Raw genomic sequence first — 14,680 nt, forward strand, 5'->3', positions numbered from 1 at the left:
GCTCTCACTGAAACCTGGATATCTCCACTCAACACTTTGACTCCTGCCACCCTGACCACCTCCTCCTCCACCTTTGTCCACACACACTTTGGCTAATTATAAAAGGTGGGGGTATTGGTCTTCTCATTTGCCCTTCTTGGCTCCTCAACCTCTCCCTTTCACCTCCCTTTCCCTCTTTCGAATCCAAATTATCTTCATTATCTTCCCCCCAATCCATATCTCTGTTCATTATCTAATGTTCTCCTGGCCCACCTTCTTCCTTCTTTGATTATCATGAATGCCCCCCCATCCCCACCCTTCTGGATGATTTTAATCTAAATCTCAGCACTCCCTCTATTGCTTATATCCTCCTTCCCCTGATCAATTCATTCAATCTCTACCTTCATCTATCTTCCCCTACTCATTCCTTTGGTAATATTCTTGACCTCATTTTCTCCACCGGTTGTCAAGCATCCCCTATAAAGCACAGTCCCTCATTCCCCCTCCAATCACTGCCTCCTTTCCATCACCTATCCCTGTTCCTGCCCATCCAACCCTCCGACGTAATCTCTGCTCCCTCTCAACAAGTTATTTAAACTCTAGCATTGCTTCTCTCCTAATTGTTATATCTTATATTCTTGGGTCTTTCCCGACTCAGCATCCACTACCCTCTCCAATGTACTTTATTCACCTCACTGTCTACCCACAATTCCAATCCAAGTTCCATCCCATCCATTGTATTGCTACGGCGGTACTCGCAATTCAGAACCATTTGTCAAACTCAGCTCATGCCGGTTTTTCTTCTATTCTCATTCTACTCGACATTACTGCAACCTTCGAAACAGTTGACCATCCTACTCTCTATTCTACCCTTTCCTCTCGGTATCTCGGGTATCCTTCTTTCCTGGTTTCTCCTCACGTACCTAAGCAGTCTCATCGAACCTCGTCACTTCCCCCCCATCCACTGTCACTGTCGTTGTTCCCAAGGTTCTTTCCTCGGTCCCCTTCTTTTTTCTCTCTACGAATCTCCTCTCGAATCCCTCCTCTCATCATTCAACCTTCTCCATCAATTCTTTGCTGATGACACTCACATTTTTCTCTCCATCCCCTCTTTCACTGTTGACCTTGCTGCTCACATTTCTAGCTGCCTCTTTGCCATCCAATATTGGATGTCTTTATCTGTATCAATTCTTCCAAAACCCAAATTATTTTATTCCCTGTTTCCTGTTCCCCTTCTCCCTGCCCTACAATCTCGTTCCATATTTCTATCTTACCCATGTATCATCTGCCCGTATTCTTGGCGTCATCTTTGACTCCTCTTCCTCTCTATCTGACCACATATCTGCCACTACCCGTTCCTGCCACTTTCACATCTACAACATTCACAAAGTCCGCTCGCTATGGCCACACAACACAACTTCTAATTTACTCCCTCATCTTCACTCGACTAGATTATTGCAACTCCCTAATGCTCAGTCTTCCCTCCTATGCATTAAAACCACTCCAACATTCCCAAATGCCACTGCCTGGATCATCTTCAAGCTCCCTTACCACTCCCACACATCACCTCTCCTTAGCGTGGTTAAATGGGCATTCAACACCCAAGTGAAGGTTACGTGATGTTGTGTTGATGTAATGAATAGTGTTGCTCCCAAGACAACGTCTGCGACTCAGTTGGACTCACCACAACTGGTGTGGGAAGTGGCCAACTTGTTAAGTTGTAGCATAGCATTAGACAAGTCACGTCTACACATCGCAGAGTTCGTGTGCGGCGTCAAACGACGAAGATGACAAGGAGCTCATTCCGCCTATGGCCGTCGAAAAAGGCGCGGAGGCACTTCCAGCGGAGCAGAGCGCAGTCGGGCGCGCGGCACCTCGTCTTCATTGGAGGTGCTCGTCAGGGACGCGCACAGTTGTCTTATTGACCTCCTTCAAGCAGCATCCTAGATCCTTGCCGAGATGCGTTCCCTGTCCTCGACGACAAAGGAGGGAGTGGCGGAGTTTTTCTGAACGGGGCGACTCGACCGCCATTTCACTGAAGGCGGGAAAGCCAACGACGCTGCCCGCGCTCACGGCCGCCATTTTGCCGCCAGTGTGGAGCGCTGCGCCCACCAAGCTTGAAGCGGGGACAACCTCGTCGATTGATGTCCAGTCGTTCTGCCGTCGACTGACCTTCATTAAAGAATTTGTTGCCGCCAGCGGTGATTGGGTGGCGTTTAAGCGGCGATTTCTCACCAATGCCGACTTGGCAGGATGGACAGAGGCAGACGCGCTGAAAGCGCTGCCCGCCGCCCTCGACGACGATGCCTTGGCGGCATTCTTTGCCATCCCGGCGTCCGAGAGGTCCACCCTCACGCAGGCGTTTGACTAGATGGCCGCTGTTTTCGAGCCTCCGCTGAACACCCGCCAGAAGTTCGCCATAAGATGTAAAGGGGATGGTGAGTCGGCTCTCGCCTACCGAAGACCGCATTCCCAAAAATTCACCACGACGGCCTTGATGCCTTGGTCCTCGAGAAGATGTTGCGCAGCTTTATCAGCTTTGCCTCTTACTATCGCCGATTTGTCGCGGGTTTCGCATCTATTGCAAAACCTCTCCATGCATTGACAGCTAAGGGCCAAAAATTGCATTAGGGGGAGAAGGAAACTGCGTTCTGCTCCATTCGTGATTGGCTGGCTAACGCCCCTCCCCTGCATTATCCCGACTTTTCGTTTCCATTCATGTTAGACACGGACACCAGTAATACCGGCATTGGTACGGTGTTATCCCTGGTTGTCAATGGCGTGGAGCACGTGGTCACGTATGGTAGCAAGGTGCTGTCTCCTGCCGAGCAGCAGTACTGCATAACGTGCCGGGAACTATTGGCCATTGTGTTTTTTGTGCAACAATATCAGCCGTACTTGTACGGGAGACATTTTGAGGTGCGCTCCGATCACGCGGTGCTCCAGTACACGCTGCGTGTGGATCAGCCCTAAGGTCAATTGTCACACTGGCTTGAAACCCTGCAGGATTTTTCGTTCCCAGTTACATATTGTAAGGGTTGTTGCCATACAAATACCGACGCCCTATCACGATTTCCCACACGCGGGGAGTGTACTTGTTTTTCGGGTTCCGATTGTTGTCGACCGGCTGAGTCGACTTCCCCCTCACCTCTCGTTACGTCCACCGCGGACATGATTGGCAGGATAGGCGACGTCCCTGCTGCGCGGGATGCGGTTATTGGGTTGGACTACGAGGTGTGTGAACACCAACAACCGGAGGATGCAACTCTCCTTAAGTTGCACCGGCATGTCAGGGAGACCGCCGGTGGCACGGCTCCGCAAGGTGTGGCCTTGTTTGTCCTGCGGGGCGGGCTGCTCCCTACCGCCATGCGGGGCGAGGTTGTATGGGCTGTGCATAAATGATTGTTGCATCTCGGAGTGCAAAAGATGCTGGCCGCTCTTAAATTGGATTTTTATTAGCCGGCCAAGGCCTCCGACGTCAAGGATCTGCTTAAGGGCTGCATACCATGCGCCCGGCGGAAGCCGCCAACGAGATCCTGTTGCCCTCCGCTGAAATCCATCCAGGTGTTGTGTATTAACGAAATTGTTGCCCTTGATATTCTCGGGCCGTTTCCTACTTCCGTGCGTGGAAATAGGTACTTGCTCGTGGGCCTTGAGTATTTCTCACGCTGGCCTATGGCCTGGCTGCTCCCGAATCAATCGGCTGTGACTATTACCAAGACGTTCCTCAATGGCTATGTACTGGATAAGGGTGCCCCCAAGTGCCTCTTGACGGACCAAGGTAAACATTTTTCATCCAAGCTGCTGCGTGAGGTTTGCGATTTGCTGGCGACAAAAAAGGAACGCACATCACCGTACCACCCGCAAACAGATGGTATGGTCGAACGCCTACACCGGACTCTGACCTCTATGTTGCGTCACTTGGTCAGCGAGTCACAAGTCGATTGGGACTTGCATATTCCTGCGGTTCTCGCCGCTTATAGGATGACCCCTCACACGTCCACTGGCTACTCTCCCTATTTTTAATGTATGGGAGGGAGTATGATCCTCCCATCGATGTGCAGTTACAAGCCACACGCGCCGCGAAAGTGTCCAAAATTTCTGATTCGGTTCGTTTCACTCTTGCCAAACTTTCCAAGGCGCGGGAAGCTGCCAGCATTAACTCCCGGGTCAGACAGTTGGCCAACGAGCGGCTCAAGGAAGCCCGTGTTTCCACGTGTGATTGGTCGCCGGGGACAGGGCCTGGTTGCATTGTCCACAGGTGCTGGTGGGCACATCTCCAAAATTGTTGCAACCATGGAGAGGGCCGGTTGATGTGGTTCGGGTCGTGCGCCCGCAATGTGTCTAGATTTGGTTTGGTAAGCGGAGTTGGTTTGTGCACCCCTCTCGTCTTAGGCCGTTTATCGCGCCGTGTGAGTTTGTTTCCTCTTCATATCACAGGTGCCGAGCGTCTGGTGTGCCTGATGAGCTGAGGCGTGCATCTGCTAATGCTGGTCCTCAAGAGAGTGTTTCTGTTCCGCCCCCAGGCGCTGCGCGATTGATGCCTCGCACGCGGCCACTCATGTCGGCCTCACGTGCTCTGGACGTTAAGGACATGATGACCTGGCCTACTGCTCTTCGTTAGGAGCCGGCTTCATCGGGTCGATTTCTTGTTCCCCCCGGGCCTTCCAGGGTGGACGAACCCAACCCGCCTGGAGGCTCGGCGTCACGGACTCGCTCAAAGACTCGATTCGCATGATCTCCGCAAATTGCACACTCCCACGCCGTCATGGGTTGTCGCACTCGCATGCGTCGTGGCGAGTATTTGGCTGATCCTGCTCGCCATCGAGCTCACGGCCGTTGTTACACGTTGTGGGTGGGAGATGTTGACTGTGGGGACCTTGTGCGACACGCTTGTTGGGTTGTTATTTGTGCACTGTTGTTTTTTTTCCCTCTTCCCCTTTTATCTCGATGTAAATTTGTACAGTTGGGTTTGGGTAATTTATTGCGGTTATGTTATTGTTGGAGCACACTTACTTGTTGTTCTTATATATGTACGTCGGTTGCTTGCTTGCGGGGGAGTTGGCAGCCGGGATGGCTGGATGCTAATGAGGGGGGGGGGGGTGATGTAGTGACTGTGAATGTCACTGTGTGGTGCCGGGCTTGCGAAGCCACGGCGGATATGTTGTCATTATGTGCAGCCCGGTTACTGGGCGTAGTACCAGCCCTAGCAGGGCTTGGGTGAGCGCTGGTTAGCGCAGAGGCACCACGTACAGTGTGCGGTGTGGGCTCGCGGTGAGGGGGCCACTGGTGGACAGGGGCCGCTGGGTGATCACGTGGTATAGAGGAGCTTTCGGGAGCCTTCGGGAAAAAGCTCTAGAGATCTAGAAGGTGGGCGGGGCGAGAGGCGGAGCCAGCCCCAGCCTGGGCCGAAATAACGGTGGCCCTGTGAGGGGCCCGGGGTTCTGGACTGTTGGTGAGCGAAGATCCACGACGGGTTGAAGAAGCCTCTAGCCACGCAGTCCGGGACCCAGCTCGTGGTCCGGACCGGGATAGCGAGATCGTGTCTAGTTCTGCCGTAGCGTGGTTAGATGGGCGTTACGTTATGTTGTGTTGAGTTGATGTAATAGATAGTGTTGCTCCCAAGACAACGTCTGCGACTCAGTTTGACTCACTACACATTTAAGCTACATAGCTCAACTAAGACCTATGCTTTCCCTTCCTGATGCCAACAGGCTGGTGCATGCCTTCATTTAATCTCGGTTGGATGACTGTAATACCTTACTTGTTTCTGAAAGTGTTTTAAATAGATTACAATATATTCAAAACTCAGCTGCCCGGGTTTCAACCAGATCTAAATCGTATAACCATATTACTAATATTCTTTTGTCCCTGCACTGGCTCCTTGTTTAGTATAGAATCGACTTCAAGATTCTGCTTCTTACATTTAAGGCCTTTAATGGGCTGGCTCCTAAAAATGTTTTGCCAGTTCTTCTGTACTTTTATAGACCACTACGAAAACTTAGATCAGATGATTGTGGTCTACTAATCATTCCAAAGACAAGACTATGTTCTATGGGAGATATACCCTTCTGCAGCCAGGATCCGCGATTGTGGAATCCCCTTGCTCGGTCCATTAGCGATTCTGAATCAGTTTCACTTTTAAATTTAAGTTTTAAATCTCCACTATTTGTAAAGGCTTTCCCCATAACGTAAGATAAAAAAAAAATATTTTGTTGTCTGATTGGATAAATGTAACAATTATAATTTTCATTCGCTTTCATCATAGATCTTAATTGTATTGGAATTTCTATAATATAGTCATCAAATCAATTATTCATATTTTTTATTAATACACAACAAGAATAATTTGTAGTGTGCCCATATGTTTGTAATTGCAGTTTTTTACAGGCTTTTTTCTGAATATACCGTGATACTGTGCATACACTTAGTCAAGTATCCACAGTTTCTAATTGGTGGTCAAGTAGGGTGGGTATGCCATGCGAGATAATGGTAAATGAACAGCTCATTTCCCAAAGTCCTGACTTCATGTAATTTTCAATGGCTAGGGACCACTAAGTTCCAATATCTCATGTGCCACTAGAATTTGTGAAAATATTCTTAGGTTCCTTGTAGTCACGAAAGCTTCAAATCTAGAATTCGTGAAAACTCATCAGTGAGAAAGGCATGATTTTAGCATTGACAAAGGTCCTAGATGTCCAAAAACCTGCAACATATGGACACATTAAATTATAGTTGGGCCGTGTCTTGTGGTGTTCAACATATGTTTAACTTAGTACTCCGAGGTTACATATATTTCTGTTGTGCTCTATCCAACCCAGAAACAGTCTTGTTCTTCTGCAAGCAGTGCATCTCATTGCTTCGGTCTATTTTGTACTGTTTATAGGGATGGAAAAACAATAATAATAGTAAAGGTCAGTGTGTAGAGGCAATACCTCAGGGCTGAATGCTCAGGCCATATCTGTTTATAGGACCAAACACACAGGCTGTAGGTTTGCATGCTAGTGTATGTGTTGAAGAGCCTGAGCCCGTGACCCTGTGACCCTTGGTTAAGGTGCTATCAGGGCTTATCTGACCCCATGTCCTTGATGGTGCACAAACCTCCAGCCATGGCTCTGCGTGCTCAGCTTGCAGAGTCACAGTCAATGATGGAACCGGTCCCTCCTTGCAGAGCTGTGGGAACACAGATGGAGCTCAGTTGAGGCAGGGGGGTGGGACAGCTGTGGGAGCAGTGATTGAGGAATGAGACAGATGGCACAGCTGTTTGAATTGTTCCATGGCTGTGACATCTCCTTCACAATAACTTTCTTTGGTACCACATTCATCTACGGGTAAATCTTGAAGAATCCTCAGATACTCTTTGGTCATTTCGGTAAAGTCACGTAGGTAGAAAAAAAATAATAGATCACGACGTTTCAATCACCACACAAGCAGCCGTCATTAGGTGGGAGAGAGAAACACACTGCTGAAACAAGTCCTTATATATAGAGAGAGCCGAGAGGGGGGGAGGGGGGGGGGTGCCGCATCGGGCAAGAGGGGTAGGCGCTAGAGATTGTGCCTATGCGAGTGGGGAATCTAAAGATGGGAACCAAAAGAGGGGAGGAAGGGGAGGATGACCTCCACGAACGACGACGGGCTGAGGAGGTGGCCAAAAACACAGATACATACACACAATAACATCACAGGCCGTTATCGTCTGCTAAAAAACGTGAGCCACCGGCACATCGAGGCAAAGTGGAAACGTTGGCTTTGTTAGCCCGTTAATGTAACGACAATTGTTTGGTAATGTAAATTGGTAATGTAACTCAAAGAGTCGGAAATAACGGCTGACAATGGCAGGTAAGATGGAAACATCAACAACCAGTTAAGGATTTACCAGGTTAATAACGACCTCCCCACTGCGTTAAAACAATGATCAGCAACGGCAGAGGTATTGGTTCTGCCGTGTTTAAAATCTGCCTTGTGTTCGCGAACACGGTTCGAGACATGTCGTTTCGATTCCCCAATGAAACTGCTGCTGCAGACACAACTTAGTTTGTAGACACCAGGGTATTGCATGTCAGGAATCACATCCTTCACAGATGGGATCAAATCACGGATTGTGTGTACTTTGTTGAATCGAACCTGGATCTTGTGTTTGTTCAACATTTTGGAAATAGTTTTGGTAACACCTGCTATGTATGGAAAGGTGATGGTTTTGATTGGGTCCTCAGATGGTTATCTCCCAATGGTTGGGGATACAGCTTTGCGGATTGTGTGGTCTGAATATCCGTTCATCCTGAGGGCTTGGTGTACGTGCTCAAGCTCACTGGCTCGGTGGTGCTGGTCGGAGATGCAACAGGCCCTGTGGTGTAGTGTTTCAATGAGGGAATCTTTCTGGGCTGGATGGTGGTGGGAATCAGGCTTTAGATAGGAATCCGTGTGGGTGGCTTTCCTGTAGACAGTGTCTCAATGAGCCATCAGGTCTCTTCTCAACCAAAACATCCAGGAATGGTAGCTTGCCATCATTTTCAACTTCCATTGTGAATTTGATGGATGGGTGTATGGTATTGATGTGGTTGAAAAATTGGCTCAGTGTTGGCTGGCTATGTGGCCAGATGACGAACGTGTTATCTACATATCTCTTCCACAAGGAAGGACGTAGGGTGGATGTCAGGATGGCATCTGTTTCGAATTTCTCCATGAAAACATTCGCTACCACTGGTGATAAAGGAGAACCCATAGGGGTACCTTCATTTTGTTTGTAGAATGTACCATTCGAGGTGAAGTAAGTGTTGGTAAGGCAGTGCCTCACCAAAGTTGGTACATCAGGATTCAGTCCCTGTTGGACCAAGTCTTCAATGATTGCAATGGTGTCAAGAACAGAGAGACTACATCGAAATTGACAAGCAAATCATCTGGAGACAGTGAGATGTCCTTGATTAGAGAAACGAAGTGAGCTGATAAAAGTACAGCTGAGGTGGTCTTGCCCGTGAATGGAAGAAGGGTCTCAGACAGAAATCGGGCCAGTTTGTTGGTGGGTGAGTTATTGGTGGATATGATAGGACGGAGTGGAGTACCTTCTTTATGGATTTTTGGAAGGCCTTAAAATACGGGTGGTCTAGCAGGCGAAGATTTTAGAGAGAGCTGCTTGGTCGGTTCGATTAGAGAAGTCGAATTAGTGATTATACTGTTGGTTTTCGTGGCCAGGCTGTTGGTAGGATCTCTGTTGATTTTGGTATAACTGCCATCATTAAGAAGGTCCTGAATTTTGTTGTTGTATGTGGTTTTATCTATGATGACAGTGACATTGCCTTTGTCGGCTGAGAGGATGACAATATCATATCTCTTTTTCAATTGAGCGAGTTCAAAACGCTTGTCCTTGCTGATATTACTAGTGTGTTTCTTAGCGTTTATGAGGATGGCAGAGATTTCAGATCTTGCCACGTCTGCCGATATGTGTCCAAAACCTTTGAGGGCTACGTCGACCACAATCTCTAGCCCGCACCTATTGCCCAATGCGACTACCCCCCGCCCCTCACCCCCTCTCGACTCTCTATATATGAGGACTAGTTTCAGCAGTGTGTTTCTCTCTCCCACCTGATGACGGTTGCTTGTGTCGCGATCTAAACGTCGTGATCTATTATTTTTTCTACCTACGTGACTTTGCCGAAAGAACCAAAGAGGTTGGATTCCTGCAGTCACGAAAGCTTCAAATAAAAAATCCTCAGATAACATTAAACAATCCTGGAAACCCCAATCTTTGCAAATAACAGGTTTTGTGGATACCATGAAGGAAAAAGGAGTTACACTGGAATAGCAATTGGTAATATTTTTTCTAGATGCACTATTAGCATAATTGGAACACTGAAACCAACACCCATTCCTTGGTTGCTTATTCAGTTGAACCTTCTGCTACCAAATATCGAAGAGACATGCAAACTGCAAGGGAATTTAAAATGTTTTTTGGCAATGACAACCTCCCCATTAAAAAAAATCATATGTACTTTTTACACAACCCATCGGCCCCACAGCAAAATGGGAGTGCATAATTCCAGCAGCATTCATGATATTTTAAATCAAATGCCATTAAACCAAAAAATTGAGTGCATTATTCTTGCAGCATTGATTTAATCAAAGCTGCTGTAATTGTGCACTCCCAAGAAGAACTGGGTGTAGGACAATGGGTTGTGTAAAAAACATGTTTTGTTTTTCATTGTGGAGACATATGAAGGAGACATTGTAGGTATTATATAATTTTGCCTCGGGCTAAGACCCTTACCTATAACATCTAGCAGTTCACCAGGATTTATTCTAGCAAACCTGACTTGATGACACACTGTAAGTTGAAACGGGTCAAGAGTTTGTATTTATCCCTTTCCTCAATATTTATTTTGTGGTTTCAGACAACGTTATGTTTGCTTTATAGCCGCTCTCAACTTTTAATGGAAAATTGGTCTAGCATATACATTTTCACAGGTCTATGTGTATAGTACCTCGTAGACCATCAGCGAGCCTCTCTGAGATGAACACTGAATTTCAGTATCTAAGGGACCCTTTTTGCCGGTATCAAGGTGATGGAATAAAAATATGATTTACCATTTCTGGAAATACTGTGTAAACAAGCCCTCTTGATGGTAAACAGCCTGCAGAAAATAACCTTACAATACTGCCAGGAACTAGGTGCTCGAACATCTAGGCTGAACCTGTAAGGGCTCTAAGGGAACAAACTTTTAGTTCACACCGGGGTAGACAGAGCTCACTTAGCCTTTTCAGGCAAATTTATCTAGAAAATTTTAAAAGTTTGATTCCAAACCTGGGATGCCCTAAATCTAAGCAATAGAGAAGGCAAATAAACTATGGAATAACTGGTTCCCAAATAGGTGACAAATGATCGTGGAATATGAATACAAACTACAGAACATGAAGACAATTATAATCGATAATAAAACCGACTCGAATGACATCCAGATAAGATCTGTGCTAAACGTAAAGGTACTCTGGCATTAATGAGAATTGACGTAATGGGCCCTACTGCCACGGCTAAAAAAGTAGTATAACGATTGGTATATATAAAAACTTAAATAAAGTTGAACAAAAATTAGCTATAGATACGAAATACACAGTTAATATGAATGCCAAACACCAAACACACTGAAGTGTAATAATTATTTCCCAAACAGGGAAGATACACTTTTTACAGTTGCTGAACACATGCCTAAAAGATCAAAACGCCTAGTGGCTAGCAACAAACAGCATTTCAAAGTTATAATGGGTCAGTTGATATACTCATAGGTCTTTCGGTCAAGTCATGTAAATAAAAAATAATAGATCACGACGTTTCGATCACAACACAAGCAATCGTCTTCCGGAATAAGCAAGGTCATAACATCTACGGAAAGAGAACATGGGAATGCATTCTAAAGTCACGCAGTGTGAGGGAAGGAGCAGACAATTAAGTGGTTTGACCTGTAGCACGGTAGTTGGAACAAAACGCAAGTGACTGGAGTGAATTGAAGAATTCTGAATGCCACTAACTAGCTAGTATGTTTATAATTCTGCATATCTTAATACTTACATTAACTAATTTATGAGAATACATAAGCATTGAATGGCTATGTTGCTAATTTGGCTAAGGAGACATAGACGAATTCTCAGACATTGCGAAGTTGGTTTAATATTCTATGCTCAAGACATCTATAACGCCAAAAGAACATATGCACAAATTTGCCCAAAGTTGAAATACAGTTGTCATATCTGGGGTGCTGTACCCATTTCCAACCTCACTGTACTTGCTAAAATGGAACTTAAAGCATTCATGTTGATTGATGATCCAGCACTCACGACTGTACATAAATTCAGACCACTATGCAGTGGATGAATATAAAAATTTAAATAAAGTTGAACAAAAATTAGCTATGGAAACGAAATACACAGTTAATATGAATACCAAACACCAAACACACTGAAGTGTAACAATTATTTCCCAAACAGGGAAGATACACTTTTTTCAGTTGCTGAACACATGCCTAAAAGCGCAAAACGCCTAGTGGCTAGCAATAAACAGCATTTCAAAGTTGTAATAGCTCAATTTCGATTTAAAGCTTTCGTGACTGCAGGGATTCATCTTCTTGGTTCTTTCGGTATAGTCACGTAGAAGGAAATAATAAAATAATAAAAATAAAACACAACGCAAGTAGCCGTCCTCAGGTGAAGAAACAGGTCTGTCGAGAAGACAGCGTCTGAATGACACGCCCCAGGCTTGTAGTGTCTATTTAAGCTAGGTTGGAGCGGGAAGGTGCGCCTTAACAAAATAATTTGCATATCAATAGGAATTTAGCAAATTTATGGGAAATGCAGATATGGTATTAGTACTAATTGTGAAGTGCGTAGGAGGTGGGAAGGGGGTTTAAAGTCATTATGCCCGTGCATTATGCAGGATGAGCAGAATCAAAGGGAGGGGGTAGGAGTAGCATTAATGAAGTGAAGGAATGTTAATAGTATGTAGCTGCAGTAACTCAGACACCACGTAAACAACTAAAGTATAAACTACATAGTATCATCAGTATACTAAACATAATCTCCAACAAGCTGATCTACTAACATTAAGTAATACATTATACTTCTATGTCGCAAAATTAAAATATGCTTTTCGGCTAAACTTTATTCTCTTACATCACATGGATCTACCCCATGCTATATACTGCCATAGACAAACCCAACATTAAATTACATACTGTATGACTATACACCAACCTATATACCACACTGCTATACATTCACTATAAAATTACGATACTATATATTACCTTACGCATTGTATTAAACATTACACTGATACTATTTATTATTACATAATATGCTATGCACTATATAATTAACCGTCGCGTGAAAGGTGCTAAGAGGAAGCAACGAAATATGTCAATGGGAGAGTGGTGATAGGAAGCTTGCAACGGAGCAAGGAATCCATTCCCTGTGGAGTGCATATCAAGAGGAATTTAGAATATTTATGGGAAATGCAGATATGCGATTAGTACTACTTGTGAAATGCGTAGGAGGATTGGCGAGGGGTTTAAAGTCATTATGCCCATGCATTATGCAGGATTAGCAGTATTAAAGGGAGGGAGTAAGGTTAGAATTAATAAAGGGAAGGAATGTTAATAATATGGCGCCGCAGCAACTAATATGCTTTTAGACGAACATTGTAATATTACACTATGTATTATTCTACCCACCCAACTGTATACTACACTGCTGTATATTCACTATACAATTACGATACTATATATTACCTTATACATTGTATTAAACATTACACTTTAATACTATTTATTATTATACAATATGCTATACATTATACCATTCACCGTCACGTGAAAGGTACTGAGAGGAAGCAACGAAATATGTCAATGGGAGAGTGACGGTAGGAAGCTTGCAGCGGAGCAAAAACTTCTCCAAGACAGAGGTTCTCTGCAAGCCATCCTGCTACCATGAGAGATTCGTCCATGAGGCGATCCACATATACAAACACAGACAATTTCAACCGAGAAGATGGATTCTGGCTCAGCAATCATTGGAAGGACGTGATAAACCATTTTGGATCTTAACTGATTGTGTTCACGTTTACGGTGACTTTCAGACCGCAATCCACTCACTGACATTGACTATATATCTTGAATTCTCCGCAGGGAATGGATTCTTTGCTCCGCTGCAAGCTTCCTACCACCACTCTCCCATTGACATATTTCGTTGCTTCCTCTCAGTACCTTTCACGCGACGGTCAATGGTATAGTGTATAGCAGGGGTCCTCAAACTTTTTAAACAGGGGGCCAGTTCACTGTCCCTCAGACCGTTGGAGGGCCAGACTATAGTTAAAAAAAACTATGAACAAATTCCTATGCACACTGCATATATCTTATTTTGAAGAGAAGAAATAAAACGGGAACAAATACAATATTTAAAATGAAGAACAAGTAAAGTTAAATCAACAAACTTGCCAGTATTTCAATGGGAACTATGGGCCTGCTTTTGGCTAATGAGATGGTCAATGTCCGGTTCCATATTTGTCACTGCTAGTCGTAACAAGTGATGCAAGTGTGCATCCGTTAGTCTAGATCTGGTTGGAGATTTCAAATGTTTCATTCTGGAAAAAGTTTGTTCACAGACATAAGCGCTGCCAAAGATGGTTGCCATTTTGAGTGCATGGTTCCTGAGATGAGGATATGTCTCAGAGGGGAGAAATGCATAGACATTATGAAGGCTGCTTGACTTGAATGCGTCTTTCAGAGTCACAATTCTGCAGTTCAGCCAGTTCCATTTGGTAAATTGTATCCACATTTTCAATGTCAATAGAAAATGGGTTACGGAAAAGCTGTATGTCCTGTTCAAGGAGATGAAGCTCTTTAAATCTAAATTTGAACTCCTTTTGCCATTTTTCCAGTGAATCCACACATGTTTTGTTTGGGAATGCAACCAATGGTTTTTCCGCTAACAGATTTTGAGTTGTGGGGAGATGGCAGATGAGGAGGCCTAATTTTACTTCAAATGCTTTGACGTGTGATTGCATATCACAGATGAGCTTCCCCTTTCCTTGAAGTTGCACATTGAAACTGTTGAGTAGCTCTGTTACATCTGTCAGAAAGGCAAGGTGCCATTTCCATTCTGCATCATTGAGCTCTGGTACTTCTTTGTTTTTTGAAAACAGAAAAGCTGTAATCTGTGG

At 45.0% G+C, this 14,680-nt stretch overlaps 1 protein-coding gene across 1 annotated transcript in view; it reads right to left on the reverse strand.

Annotated features, from left to right (window-relative positions):
- The window catches only part of LOC144736793 (uncharacterized), an 870,278-nt gene that overhangs the window by 838,177 nt on the left and 17,421 nt on the right, over positions 1 to 14,680 (reverse strand). Inside the window, exon 2 of the mRNA XM_078619432.1 lies at positions 7,081 to 7,152. Within this exon, the coding sequence (XP_078475558.1) occupies positions 7,081 to 7,090 (10 nt within the window). The 5' untranslated portion in view covers positions 7,091 to 7,152. The remainder of the gene's footprint in view (positions 1 to 7,080; positions 7,153 to 14,680) is intronic.

Source organism: Lampetra planeri, chromosome 3 (genome assembly GCF_965212315.1).
Source record: "Lampetra planeri chromosome 3, kcLamPlan1.2.h2, whole genome shotgun sequence".
Taxonomy (NCBI): domain Eukaryota; kingdom Metazoa; phylum Chordata; class Hyperoartia; order Petromyzontiformes; family Petromyzontidae; genus Lampetra; species Lampetra planeri.